Source organism: Gorilla gorilla, chromosome 1, assembly GCF_029281585.2.
Source record: "Gorilla gorilla gorilla isolate KB3781 chromosome 1, NHGRI_mGorGor1-v2.1_pri, whole genome shotgun sequence".
In the NCBI taxonomy this organism is placed as follows: Eukaryota; Metazoa; Chordata; class Mammalia; order Primates; family Hominidae; genus Gorilla; species Gorilla gorilla.
Window position 1 is genome coordinate 76,938,025 of NC_073224.2, and position 15,049 is coordinate 76,953,073.

Below are 15,049 nucleotides of genomic sequence, written 5' to 3' on the forward strand. Positions count from 1 at the left end.
GTGCCTTTTTCTAATTTGTACAAAGGCATCATGTGAAATAGCAACTTCCCTACACAGAAATTCATGCCTTCAGAGAGTATGCTAAGATAAACCCTCTTTTGTACAACCATTAGGTAGGCTTCTTTTACCTTATTTCTATGAAGAGATGGTTGCTTAAAATTTTGTGAGGAAAACAAAGATCCATATCCTTCTATATTGCTCTTCTTTATCCCAATGTAAGTTACCTGCTTTGCCTCTGAGCAGATTAACTGCTACTGGTCTTGTCCACAGTGTGAAAGTTTGGTTTTGCTTATTAACCTCTTTCTCTTTTAAACATTATAAAATATTGAATAGAGATGCTGTAAGCTATTAGGATTTATGATACAGTGGGTATTCTTGTACCTTCACCCAGTTAAAGAAAACAAAATTACAATTATCTTTGAAATTCTTTGAATGCCCTCCATCCCCCACCCTTCCCTCTCCCATCAGAGGTAATAATTATCCTCAGGTTTGGACTTAATACTTCTTTTTTTTTTTTAAAGCTTTATTGCAACCGGGCACGGTGGCTTATGCCTGTAATCCCAGCACTTTGGGAGGCTGAGGCGGGCGGATCACCTGAGGTTGGGAGTTCGAGACCAGCCTGACCAACATGGAGAAACCCCGTTCCTACTAAAAATACACAATTGGGCTGGGGTGGTGGCTCATGCCTATAATACCAGCACTTTGGGAGGCTGAGGCGGGCAGATCACCTGAGGTTGGGAGTTCAAGACCAACCTGACCAACATGGAGAAACCCCATCTCTCCTAAAAATACAAAAGTAGCCGGGCATGGTGGTGCATACCTGTAATCCCAGCTACTCGGGAGGTTGAGGCAAGAGAATCACTTGAACTCAGGAGGCAGAGGTTGCAGTGAGCCAAGATTGCGCCATTGCCCTCCAGCCTGAGCAACAAGAGTGAAACTCTGTCTCAAAAAAATATCCCTAAACAACACATTAATTTTTATATCCTTTTGAAACTTTATGTAAGTGGAAAGTTTATATAAGAATGTGTGCATGTGTTTATTTTTTTCCTTATGCTACTTGCATTTTTTTTTTAAGCTCAACATTCTTGAGTTTCATCTGTGTTTAGAATGACAGTATCCTATTGTACAGCAATACCTTAATTTATTCATTCTCCTGTTCGTGGCCATTGTGGCTGTTATTTTGCTATTACACAGTGCTACCATGAATATTTTTATTCATGTTTTTAAATGTACAGGTGCAGTTTCTCTAGGGTATGTGCCTAAGAGTGCAACTGCTGAGTTATAGGAAATGCACGTCTTCCGTTTTACTAGGTAATGCCAATTCCAAAAGTGATTGTACAGATTTATAGTCTTGTCATTAGACTATAAGAATTCAAGTTACATTTTATTTTTGTCATTTATTCATTCCAGAAATATTTATTGGACACTATAGCAGTAAATAGAAAGGTAAAATGTCCTGCTTTCAGGGAGTTTATATTTTAGTGGAGAAAAATAGCCAAAATAAATAATATAGCAAAATGGTACCTGTTTTATGTGAAAAAAATAAAGCAAGCATAGTAGTACTTGCTATTGCATTGCTGATAGAGCCATATGGGGGGATTTGAGGCTAAGGGGATGGGATATAACCAAGAAGTCCTGTGTTTCAGGTGGTGATTGACATGAACAGAGATATAGGTATGAGATTGGTCCTGATGCTTTCAAGCAGATAATTGAAGCTGTATTGAAGCTGTGAGTGTTGGGTTGGGGATGGGGGTTAGGAATCTTGCCAGGAGCATTTTCCCAGGCCCCTCTCTTCACTCCTACTCATCCAGTAGCTCTAAGGCTAAAGAATGAGTGAGGAAGCTGGTAATGGGTGGTATTATTTTGAGCATTTGGAGTTCTGGGGCCCCCTGTTGGCTCTTGCCTACAGAGGTTTAAAGGACCAGGAGAGGAGGGAAGACTTGTCTGAAACATATGGAACGGTGGAGTTCTCTTGATGCAGGGATACTTGGAATTCTAGTGCTTGTTTGATTCTTGAAGTTGTGAAACTGAAGGTTGGGGAATGGATGGAATTATTCTGAGCACTTGGAGCTTTAGGGCTTTCTCTTGACTCCTACCAATAGAGTCCTCTGGGAGGAGTGGTTTTTGCTATAGTATGTGGAACCCCCTTTGTCAGTTTTTGTAGTGTGGTAGATGTGAAATAGTATCTTGTTGACACTACAATAGTATCTTGTTGCATTTACTTGATTTCACTCTAAAAATGTAAAATCTGATCAATTAAATGTCAGACTTTTAATTTTTTATCTTTTGTGTTTATCTACCATTGTGGGAGTTTTATTCGTCATCTCTCTGTACCATGACTAGAGACCCAAGATTTAATTCAGTAGCTGAAGCTTTCACTGGTAGCTCTTATCAGCAGACCCTCAGGGAAATCTATTATGCCCTGTGCTATCAGCACCAAGTATCTAGTCATTGAGTCGGAAACCCAGCCTTTTGTCCATTCTGCCTGAGGAACTGAATTAGTAGCCCTCACCCGTACATTGTTACCTAACCTCAGAAAACACATCAGTATGTCTACTTGACTCTATTTCACCCGCTCTGGGACTTCCATCAAAATATGGGCCCCATGTTGTCATAGCACTATCAGAGCCTCTTCATTCGCCTTTTAAATTTGCCATTTTAAAATCTGAGAATCACAGCTATTACTTCTGTAAGGAAAGTGCTTTGGCTTACCACAACTAAGGCTATAATTCCTTCTATTTTTCAGGCCAGATCTTTATATTTTAAGTCATGCCCTCCCCAGTGTCTCTTATTACTCTCATAGGATCAAGTCTCAGAATTTACAAAAAGAACATTGGAGAAAGGCATGGTATATATAGTACTCTGATTCTGTGATACTCTCTAGGTGGCCTTCTAGTTGCTCCATACATCCTGCTGTCCCACCTTATTTACATGCTACATCCAGTGTCATGAAGGAATGCAAAGATGATGATAACATCTGCAAATTCCAACTTATTTACTATGCGTTTTCCAAGAATAGCTCAGGACTATTGCTCAGGGCTGTGCCTTACTTGCCTTCTCAGAATGACACTGTGTATAAACCAATAAAACTAGGTGGTGGGCACCCGGGCACGGTGGCTCACTCCTGTAATCCCGGCACTTTGGGAAACCAAGGTGGGCGGATCACCTGAGGTCGGGAGTTCGAGACCAGCCTGACCAACATGGAGAAACCCCGTCTCTACTAAAAATACAAAATTAGCCAGGCATGGTGGCACATACCTGTAATACTTGGGAGGCTGAAGCAGGAGAATTGCTTGAACCCAGGAGGCGGAGATTGCGGTAAGCCAAGATTGTGCCATTGCACTCCAGCCTGGGCAACAAGAATGAAACTCTGTCTCAAAAAGAAAAAAAAACAAGAATAACAAACAACTAGATGGTGAGCAATGAGACTTGCCCCTCTTGATTTTTGACTTTTTTTTTAGCCTTCAAAAGGATTTCATCCAACTTTCTATGGTCAGCTTTTAAGAATATTATCTAAAAACTGTGTAAGCTTTTTTTTTTTTTTTTGGATGGATTGAAACCTATTATGGAAAGGCTGTCATCATTAATGTTATCCCATACATTATGGGGATACCATATGTGGCACCCATTTCACAGAAGAGATGTACAAGAGATCGCTAAGTTTTACCAGGTTAGACGTGATTATACAGACCTTATTATTCCCAAGGCACACATGGAGTAAAGAAGAAATATAGTCCTAAGAAATTAAGCTAGTCCTAGTATAAATGATCCAGAATTCTTCCTAGTGCCAACATATCAGTTGGTTTGAACCCATGTTAAATAGTCATGGGAAAACCCATGAGACATTTCTTATCTGCCTTAACTAACCTGAATAATTTCCAAATGCATGTTTCTAATAATAATGTGAACAACTGCAAAACCCATGAGTCGTCTGAAGTTTTATCATTTACAGGTATGTGACGCATTCCCAGACTCTCCAGCCAACTGAGCATCAGCTTCTTCACAGCAACTGGGTCCTGACTAATGTCCTCCCAAGACAGACTTCATTGGATCCACGATCAAGAGGACTCTGCCAGGTTTTTCTGACCCCTCTACATTGCTATAAAGTGCGAAGGCCTTAAGACTTGGGTACGTGTGTTACAACGGCAAGAGTGCCAGCACCAACAAAAGACCCATTGGACCTGTCAGCTCCTCTGTTTCACCAAGCAGACACAATAACCTTACCAACAAAGCAGAGTAAGCCAAGTGCCTCTGTGTGACACCACCAGCAGCTGATAACGCATAAGAAAAATATAACTAATTTAGACTAGAGCCCTATCTCTTCTTGAGAAGCTGGGATTTGAAGGAGCTATCCTGAGATCTGTACTGCTAGTAAGTGACTGATAACATTATAAACTGGATCGGTCCCTGAGTTCAGAGACTGAGTTGCAATTGAGTGAAAAATAGACAACGAAATCTTGAAGAATTGCACGGAGGTGCAAGCCAAGTTTATTTGGCTCTCCAAATAATATTGGTTGAACTAAGAAATTGGTAAACGAAACCTGTAATAGGACTGGTGTTTGGGTGTCTCTCTCTGTCATTGTTGTCTCTTGCTGTCACATTGCTGTCTGTGTTGTCTTTCTAGGTCCAGATGTTTTCAGATAATTCACATTGCCCTGATTGTGGACAACAGTGGTTCCCTAGTTTAGAACTAGGCCACTGGTTGTACCAAACTGAACTTGTTGAAAATGAATGTTACCAGGTATTCTTAGACCGTATTAACAGAGCTGATTATTGTCCTGAGTGTTATCCTGATAATCCTGCTAATAGAAGCCTTGTTCTTCCTTGGTCTTTCCCACTTGAGTGGGCTCCCCAGAATCTCACCAGATGGACCTTTGAGAAAGCTTGCCATCCATTTCTTCTGGGTCCTCCACTGGTTAGAAAAAGAATACATGACTCTCGAGTAGCTGGTTTTAACCCTGCATTACAGTTAATCTTGACCAGAACAGATAAAACCTTAAACAAAAAACTGGGCCAAAACAAATAGCTTCTATAATAGTCAAAATTGTCAAGTCTAGAGGCTTTTGTGTAGGTAGCCCAAGGAAGATGGAAAAATAATTCATTTCTAAGTCTGACCCAGATTGTCACTACTTTGGGAACTGCTTAAATTGTTGGATCTGCTTCCGTGGCCTATACATATTTTATTCACATGAATTTAGTTAGTATTCCAGCCAGACTGTTCATCTAGACTGAGGCTAATCCGTATTTCCTATAAACTGTTTTGGAACTAACTTACCACTCCTAAAAAAATTTCTGCAACCTAATGAGTGTCATATGACAAAGTAGTCCTAGAGGGGAAGTCCTATACTGTGTGCTTCATAGTGGTATTTCTAATGATAACTTTTGTGGGAAAGCAGCCTCGTTATAGCTGGATCCTAGATTAGTTCAGTGAATTTTAATAAGAAATTACACTGTTGTAAACTCACCTCTTATGCATTGGTCAGTGATGAGATATATATATAAATAGATAGATAGATAAAATTTGTTCTTATATAGCCATTTATTCATCATTGGCCCTGTTTGGCCCATCCTCAGTGTGGCTGTGAGATTATTGATAACTGGTCACTGTCAGAGAAATCACATTCTATTAGGAAACACCTACATAGGTTATGCAGAAACATGAAGAAATGCCACCTGTCCATACTTACGTGGCTTTACATAAACAAAAGACTGTCTTGTCTTTGTGGTGACTGAATTTACAACGTCCTCCCCTGGAAATGGAAAAGTACCTATCAGGAGATGTATGACAAAAGAAATTATCAAGCCTGACTTCATATATATTATGAACAGTCTAGAGGAAGCATCTTTCTTAGAACTAAGGAGGTCTGCTGAACATTGGCCACATTCTGGACTTTCATGAAAATCATGGACCCAGAGTTGGGGTTAAGCCACTTAGAAAAAGCTGTTGAAAACATCTCAAAGGCCACTGAACAATTTTTAAATTACACTTAACATGCCAGGTATCTAGGTATCTAGTGCTTTTAGCAATATTATCAATATTATCAAGGTCCCAGCTTCTTTGTGTCCTTCCCCCTTGCGATCCTCTTTTTTTTTTTTTTTTGCTTTTTAAAAAATAGTGACAGAGTCTTGCTGTATGACCCAGGCTGGTCTCCAACTCCTAGGCTCAAGCCATCCTCCCACCTCGGTCTCCCAAGGTGCTGGGATTACAGGCGTGAGCCGCCCTACCCGGCCTAGGATCCATGTTTGCTTTTTATCGTTAGGTTTTTTTTTCTCAATGAGTACAATATGACTTCTTGTTGTAACAGACATTTTAATCCCTAGGAAAGGCTGGAAGTAGAGAGCAAAAGGCTTTCTTTCAAGTCAGTCTTTTGTTTGGGAATCAAGTCTTTCCCAAAAATCCCTAGCAAATTTCTTCTTACATCTCATTAGAAAGTACCAGTTTACAAGGGAGCCTGGGAAACCTTGGCAAAGGGGAATAGGGTTAGCATTGCCTGGGTAGGCCACATTGCCTCCATTGAAGAAATCAGGGCTTTTTTTTTTTTTTTTTTTTTTTGGAGACAGAGTCTCACTCTGTCGCCCAGGCTGGAGTGCAGTGGCAGTCTTGGTTCACTGCAACCTCTGCCTTCCGGGTTCAAGCAATTCTCCTGCCTCAGCCTCCTGAGTAGCTGGGACTACAGGTGTGCGCCACCACACTTGGCTAATTTTTGTATTTTTAGTAGAGATGGGGTTTCACCATTGTTGGCCAGGATGGTCTTGATCTCTTGATCTCATGATCCACCCGCCTTGGCCTCCCAAAGTGCTGGGATTACAGGCATGAGCCACCGTGCCCAGCCTTTTTTTTTTTTTTGACGGAGTCTCGCTCTCTTGTCCAGGATGGAGTGTAGTGGCACGATCTCGGCTTACTGTAACCTCCACCTCCTAGGTTCAAGCAATTCTCCTGCCTCAGCCTCCCGAGTAGTGGGGATTACAGGTGTCCGCCACCATGTCTGGCTAATTTTTGTGTTTTTAGTAGAGACGGGGTTTCACCATGTTGGCCAGGCTGGTCTTGAACTCCTGACCTCAGATGATCCACCTGCCCTGACCTCCGACAGTGCTGGGATTACAGGCATAGCCACTGTGCCTGACCAGGGCTCTTTTAGCAAGGAAAACATGAGGAATGAATGGCTGTTGGTGTGCAACAAATCATACTTGCTACATGTTGTGAAACCTGAAGTTATTTGTTAGTCTGTATGAAGAATGTACCCCAGAGATGCACCCTGTATCTGCCTTATGTCTCTTACAGTGGAGGTTCTCTCCTGTTATATTGCTGAATAAACTATGTGAACTGCTAAATTGACTGAAGACTAGTTAGTTTATCACTAACTCTTTAATGAAGAATTTCACTATCCTACAACTCCTCCTAAAAAGTGAAAATTTACTTTGAGAGAGTGCTTTCGAGAATAGTATTATGATCAGTATTATTGCCCCTAAATTTTTTAATTATTAGAGAATGCTTATGTTACAAGGACATATACTAAGAAACATTCTACAAATGTGAAAATTTAAATATCAGCAAAATAGAGAAAAGGTTTTTGTTTTTGTTTTAGTCAATATCCATTAAATAGTAAGATCAGATTAAAAGGATTTATATCATTGATTTCTCAAATCAATACCTAAGCAGTACCTGTGAGAGCTTGTTTAAAAATGGAGATTTCTTGCTCTGCTTTAGAAATTTTGATTCCTCAGGTTGCTTGTAGGGCCCAGGAATCTGCATATTATAAATAACACCTCATGCCGGGTGCCGTGGCATGTACCTGTTATCACGGCTACTTCAGAGGTTGAGGCAGCAGGATCACTTGAGCCCAGGAGTTCAAGACCAGCCTGGGCAAGATAGTCAGACCACTGTCTCTTTCAAAAAAAAAAACAACATAAAAGATATAAATAGTACCTTTGGAGATTCTGATGCAGGTGCTCTCTAGACCACACTTTGAGAAATGCTGTAGTAATGCGTCCATAGTGTTCACTTATCTGGCTTAAAAGGATGGGAGCAGAATACTCATGGTACTGCAAGATAGTACCATTTATTTGGTAATACTGGCTATGTAAAAAGATTTCATGTCAGACTGAAGATCACTTAATTTAGGTCATAACTCAGCCACATTTTTCTCATTAATTAAACTAATCAGGAATGTTTCAGTCTTCTTCGCAAACAGTTTTGTTTGGTGTCATTATAAACTGTGAATATATGGGCAAGAAAAATGAATCAAAAATATTAATTTTAATATTAAGAGGGTTATTTTGCCTTCAAACATCACATACCTGTTATATGATAAGCTGTCAGAAATCAACATCATGTAGTAGAGCTCATAAAATTGAGCAAAGGAGAAAATTGAGGAAGCCTTTGAACAAAGCTTTTCACCTTAGGTCTTTCTAGTATGTCTTCATATGGCTTAAAATATTGCAGGTTATTCTAGAATACTCCATAGTTGATATGAATAATGAATTTTATTAAAATATAAATGCTGTGTTGGTAAAATTAATTGTAATGACAAATGATCTGGAGGGTTATCCAGTGTTTTAAATAGTGTGAGCTACACTCGTCTCTATTTTTATAGTGTGGAAGAGTTGGTAATATTGCTTATATGTTGTGGTAGCATTTCTAAAATGACCATTATAACTACTTCCTGTTATTTTATGGCAGACCAGGGAGTGAAAAGGTTAATGGAAACATGCAAGGGCAGACCGGAAAGAAAATACATCCACCAAAGAGGTGGCTGTTGGGGAATGTGAGTGAGTGAGGTAAGATTCATCTCTGAGTTACAGGTGAAGGAAGCCCAGGCAAACAGGAAGGCAGAAATGAGTCCATGGCATCCAAAGAATATGTGGCAGTCCACATGTCATAGCTGTCTGTAAAAGTGAGATGAGCCGCAGCCCTTTCATCTCTCCAGTCTCCCTGGCAACCCTGAGTCTCCATGGAATTTTGGGGGCACAGCTTGAAAATTGCTTTTTATAGAGGCAAAATAATGGCCTTGCAGCCAGCTGGGTTTGTATTCTAATTCTGATACTATTAAATGACCTTAGGCATTTTAACCTCTCTGTATCTAGTTTCTTCATCTGTGAAAAAGGTTGTGTAATAATACTTACCTCATACTGTTGTGAGGTTTAAGTGCAATAACATATACCAAACATATGGCACATACTAAATCTTTAGGATGAGGAAAGATGTAGGGCAAGAAAGCAAAAGCAGACGTTAGAACTGGGGAATAAGGTAGAGTCTTACTTGTTTTGTTTTTTTGAGACAGAGTCTCGTTCTGTCACCTAGGCTGGAGTGCAGTGGCGCCATCATGGCTCACTGCAGCCTTGACCTTCTGGGCTCAAGTGATCCTCCCACTTCAGCCCCCTAAGTAGCTGTGACTACAGGCTTGCACCACCACGCCCAGCTAATTTTTTTATTTTTGTAGTGATGGAGTATCGCCATGTTGCCCAAGCTGGTCTTGAGCTCCTGGCCTCAAGCGATCCGCTCACCTGGGCCTCCCAAAGTGCTGGGATTATAGGTATGAGCCGCCGTGTCCACCGAGTCTTAGTTTTAGAACAGGGATTAAAGCCAATTGTTTGAACTGATGGCTGAATTATTATAAACTTATTGGCTGGTGGCTCACTGTAATTCCAGCACTTTGGGAGGCTGAGGCAGGAGGATGGCTTGAGCCCAGGAGTTCAAAACAAGCCTGAGCAACATAGTGAGACCCCCAACTCTACAAAAAAGTTTTAAAAAGAAAAAAATTAGCTGGATGTGGTGGTATGTGCCTGTAGTCCCAGCTACTCAGGAGGCTGAGGTGGGAGGATCACTTGAGCCTCAGTGAGCTATGAGCTTGAGGCTGCAGTGAGCTATGATGGTACTACTGCCCTCCAGCCTGGGCAACAGAGTGAGGCCCTTTATCTAAAAACAAAAACAAAAAACTTCTTAAATCTCTCCTGATGAAGGACAAGATTGGTTTGGGGATGAGGTTGAGCCTGTAGTATAAGTCAAATGGTCTTAGGTGTAAAGATTAAAAGGCCTGGAGGGATGGATGACCCAAGGCAGATTTTTGTCACAATGTTTAGGCCCATTTTATAATCTTAATTGTGGTAGATATAATTGCTGTATGACTTTTATCACCTGAGACTTTCCACAACACTGAAATAAACAAATTCCTGAAGTGGTAGGTCCCTGAAAAGGAAAAAGAAAAGAAATAGAGAAAAGTTGAAGGATGTGTACAAATTCACTCAGGTCATATGTGATAGAGTCACAGTTCAAACCTAGATTTAAGTTTTCCAGAGTCAGGGTGCTTGTGGTATGCTTAATACAAGCTTTTAAAAGTGTCATGGTTAGGTCCCACAGCTAGACTACCTGAGTTCAAATCCTAACTGCCCTCAGTAGTCACGTGTTCTTGGGTAATGTTCTTAACTTTTCTGTATCTCAGTTTCCTCATCTCTAAAATAGTAGGAATATTAATAGTCTACACCTCATAAGATTGTTGTGAAGATTAAACGAGTTAATAAAGTGCTGTGAATGATGCCTGGCACAAAGAAGGCACTCAATAAATAGTAGTTCTTATAGTTGTTGTATATGCTTTATATGTTACTCGTTTTCATAGCAGGATTGTAACTACTTGTTTCAGGGCCAAGATACCAGTTTCTTTTTATCCCTAGAGCCTAAAATGGCATCATTCACTAAAATAAAATTGTGTTTAAAAATAAAGATATATACTTAATTCTACCCCAACTGTCATACATTTGTCATGATAGCATTTATATCTAAACTACCATCCTGGAATGGCTGATTCTTTTGTGCTCTTCTTGGCTGCTAAACTTCTAATTTCCTTCTCCATTTAAAAAATGGTCTTAGTACTTCCTGATACCTACCCTGCCTCCCCTCCCCAGGTTTTCCCCAGGTCACCATCCCTTCCCCTCTTTTTCACTGGTCGCCATGGCAATGCTAGCAATTTACAGGATGGAGTGGAGGATGGGTAAGGTCCTTTTGCTCTCCCAGCTCTGATTTTGTTCTCACAGGCAGCTTTTCCGTGTCCTGTCTCTTCTCAGCTGGTTGTGACAAAATGTCTAGGAGGCTATGGTGGAAGCGTACTCTGTAATGTAAGGTCATTGCATGTAGGCTGAAAGAGTTTCCATTACAGGTCTTTCCTTTTGATACTTAATTTTTTTTTACAGAGACTGATTTATTTTATTACTCATTTAAAAAGGCAGTAACTACATCAAACATACAAAAAAGTGCAGAGAATAATATAGTAAGACCTTTGCCCAGATCTAAAATATATGAACATTTTATCACATTTACCTCAGATGTTTTTATTTTTTTAAGGAAACTTTATGTGTACAGTTGACACCCTCTCTTATTCCTTGCAGAAGCAAGCACTAAATGGAAGTTGATATGTATCCTTTCCGTTTATGTATTTATGTTTTGTTATAAATTTATATATGTTAATAATGCTGTACATTATTCTCTGTACATGTACATGCTGTACATATCACTCTGTAGTGACAAAAAATGGAATACTTTCAAACCTTCATTAGTATCAAATATATATACATACACAAACATATATATGTATGTACATATATTTATTTTGTTTGTTTTTTTCCCCCGAGACAGGGTCACTCAGGCTGGATTGCAGTGGTGTGATCTTAGCTCCCTGCAGCCTTGAACTCCTGGGCTCAAGGGATCATCCTCCTTAGCCTGCTGAGTAGCTGGGATTACAGGCATGTGACACCATGCCTGGCTAATTTTTAAATTTTTTTTGTAGAGACATCATCTTATTATGTTGCCCAGGCTGATCTTGAACTTCTGGACTCAAGCAATCCTCCTGTCTTGGCCTCTCGAAGTGTTGTGAAGGTTAAATGAGTTAATACATAAAGTGATTTGAATGGTGCCTGACACAAAGAAAGCACTCAATAAATAGTAACTTTTGTAGTTGTGTATGCTTTACATGTTACTACTTGTTTTCATAGCAGAATTGTAACATCCTGGCTTACATGCATGAGCCATCATACCTGGCCCAAATTTATAAACATGTAATATGTATTGAATTGTAGTTAGCCTTATAGCACTTAATATTGTATGTTGGAATCTTCTAAACTTGGTTATGTAAAAAGTCATTTGGTATACCACACAATGTCACCTACCAGGTAGTCAAAGCATTTACCATTTTACGGTGAGATGAAGTAGAAAGGATACATCTTAGAAGACAGAGCACAAGGCAGCCACATTTACAGAGGAAGCAGTTGAGGCAAATCTGTGTCCCTCTTAGAAAAGTCCGAGGAAACAGAAATTAAGCAAGGCATCCCTCAGCCAGCCGTCTAGTAGGTTCTCCATAAATGGAGAATAAAACCTTACAGCCTTCACCTGTTACAAGCCTTGATGGAGACAACTAAAGCAAAATGATACAAGTTTTGCTGCAGATTTCAGCGTCACAAGGAAGTGGAAATGACTGTCAGCAATGAGGCTACATTTTATTTAAGTAGAAATATGAATCATTATAACCGCCATGTATAGAGCACTGAACACCAACATTTTGTAACTGAACTTGCAAGGGATTCACTCAGAGTGAATGTCTTTTGTTGCCATGTGAAGCACACAGGTCTCATCAGTTCCTTGTAGAAGATACTATCAAAAGCATCTATTTTGGGGCATGCTTATGGAGTGGTTTTCCCTACAGCTGTAGAAAGTCTCCAGCTACTGCATTTTCCTTCAGGATGAGGCTCTGCCTCACTTCCATTATGCAGTCCAGAGGTTCCTAATGAACACATACCCTGATAGGGATCAGACACTGTTCAAAAGATTGACCTGCCTGGCTGGGCGCAGTGGCTCACGCCTGTAATCCCCACCACTTTGTGAGGCTGAGGCGGGCAGATCACTTGAGGCCAGGAGTTTGAGACCAACCTGGGCAACATGGTGAGACGCTGTGTGTACTAAAAATACAAAAATTAGCTGGGCATGGTGGTGCACAGCTGTAGTCCCAGCTACGAAGGCTGAGGCACGAGAATCGCTTGAACCTGGAAGTTGGAGGTTGCGGTGAGCCAAGATTACACCACTTCACTCCAGCCTATGCGAAAAGTGAGATTCTATCTTGGGGGGGAAAAAAAGATTGACCTGCCTCTGAAACAGTGGCCTCCAGATCTCTCAGATACCCTGCCATGTGACCTTTTCTGAGAATTTGTCAAGAACTTCCTTGTTTGTCCCACTTCTTGTACTGTAAGGGAAATGCCATTTCAACTATGAACAGTGATGATATGTTACAAAAGGTCTGAATGAAGTGGGCTGTAGGATCTGTGTGTGCTTTGTGACAGGAAAGGTGTATGTCAAGCATTTGTAAGATAATAGAAATATCTGTGATGGCACCTTTGCAGATTCTTTTGGACTGCAACCTAGTAACCAAGTAATACATTTTTGAAAACCTTCAGTTCTGTTTGTTTGCAATAAGGTTTATTGAGGATAATCTATGTCACATACAATTAATGTACAGATTTTAAGTTTGATAACAAATGGAACCACCACCTCAGTAAAGATATTAAACATTTTTTTTTCTTTTTTGAGATGGAGTTTTGCTCTGTCGCCCAGGCTGGAGTGCAGTGGTGTGATCTTGCCTCACTGCAACCTCTGCCTCCCGGGCTCAAGTGATCCTCCCACCTCAGCAGCTGGGACTACAGGTATGCACCACCACGCCTGGCTAGTTTTTGTATTTTTTTTTTGTAGAGATGAGGTTTCACCATGTTGTCCAGGCTGGTCTTAAACTCCTAAGCTCAACCGATCTGTCTGCCTTGGCTTCTGAAAGTGCTGGTATTACAGGTGTGAGCCACTGTGCCTGGTCAGCAGTACTTCACTGCTATAATTTTACAACTTTTAAAGATAACCTAATTTATTTTAATTGCTATGCATAATATTACATTGTAAGAATATGACAATTTTTTAAACCCACTTTCTTATTAATGAACATTTAGATTTTCTAATTTTTTCCTCATTTTAAACAATACAGCAATGGACATTTTGGGGCGTATTAATGGGATTCTCTATTATACGTCTAAAAATGGAGTTGCTGATTTGTAGAGTGTGTGCCTTAATTTTCCTTGCCATATTTCTCTCTAAAGTTGTAGTAACAGTTTACTTCATTGCCATTAGGGGTTTAAGAGCTCTCTGTATCTCTAAATCCTCATCAACATTTGATATTGCCTGACTTTTTACCAGTCTGCTGGTGTGAAATGTTATCTCACCATTAATTTATTTTTTGTATTTCTTTGACTGTTTTTTCATATTCATTAGGTTTTCATATTTCCTCTTTGTTGAACTGCTTATTCATCCCTTTACCCACTTTTCATAGCATTATTTGTCTTTTACTGATTTGTGGAATTCTTTATGTGTTCTCAATATTAATTCCTTACTGGTTTTATGTGTTGCAGATGTTTTTCTAGTCAGAGACTTACCTTTTAATTTTGATATCTTGTGTAGAAATTAAAATTTTTTAATGGGGTCACATTTGTCAAATTTTCCTTTCTGGTTTGTGTATTGTATATCTTATTTAAGAAACCCTTGCAGTTATAAAGATATTTGATATTCTCAAAGTTTAAAAGTTTTGCTGTTTACATTTAGGTCTTTAATCTGGAGTTGATTTTTATATGAATAGGAGACAGAAATCTAATTTTTCCCCTTATTTGAATAGTCAGTTGTCCCCAAACTATTTATTCACTAATTCATTATTTCCCTTTTGTGAATTGGCCAATTTCCTTATGTATGTATGCCTATATTTCTTGACTCTCTATTCTGTATACTGTTTGTCTATTCGTGTGCTAGTGTTCCATTGCTTTTATTACTTTAAGTTTTTTGTTTGTTTGTTTGTTTTTGACAGAGTCTTGCTGTGTCACCCAGGCTGGAATACAGTGGTGCAATCTGGGCTCACTGCAACCTCTGCCTCCCGGGTTCAAACGATTCTCTTGCCTCAGCCTCCTGAGTAGCTAGGATTACCGGCATGCGCCACCATGCCCGGCTAATGTTTGTATTTTTAGTAGAGATGGGGTTTCACCA

The 15,049-nt window shown here is 39.9% G+C and overlaps 2 protein-coding genes across 4 annotated transcripts in view; both read left to right on the forward strand.

The window, feature by feature from the left end:
- The window catches only part of LOC109023055 (torsin-1A-interacting protein 2), a 37,233-nt gene that overhangs the window by 8,366 nt on the left and 13,818 nt on the right, over positions 1-15,049 (forward strand). The window contains exon 3 of one of the 3 annotated variants that reach the window (XM_031012533.3): positions 3,953-4,371. The exons of 1 other annotated variant lie outside the window; for it this stretch is intronic. The gene's annotated coding sequence lies outside the window, so the exon portion shown is untranslated. Of the gene's footprint in view, positions 1-3,952; positions 4,372-11,934; positions 13,681-15,049 lie in introns of those variants that run through there. One more of the 3 variants, XM_055366947.2, reaches the window with a different exon arrangement.
- Positions 4,631-7,332, forward strand: LOC101144023 (torsin-1A-interacting protein 2). The gene has a single exon (XM_055366954.2). The coding sequence runs from the start codon at positions 4,631-4,633 to the stop codon at positions 5,024-5,026; it is 396 nt and encodes a 131-aa protein (XP_055222929.1). The 3' UTR covers positions 5,027-7,332.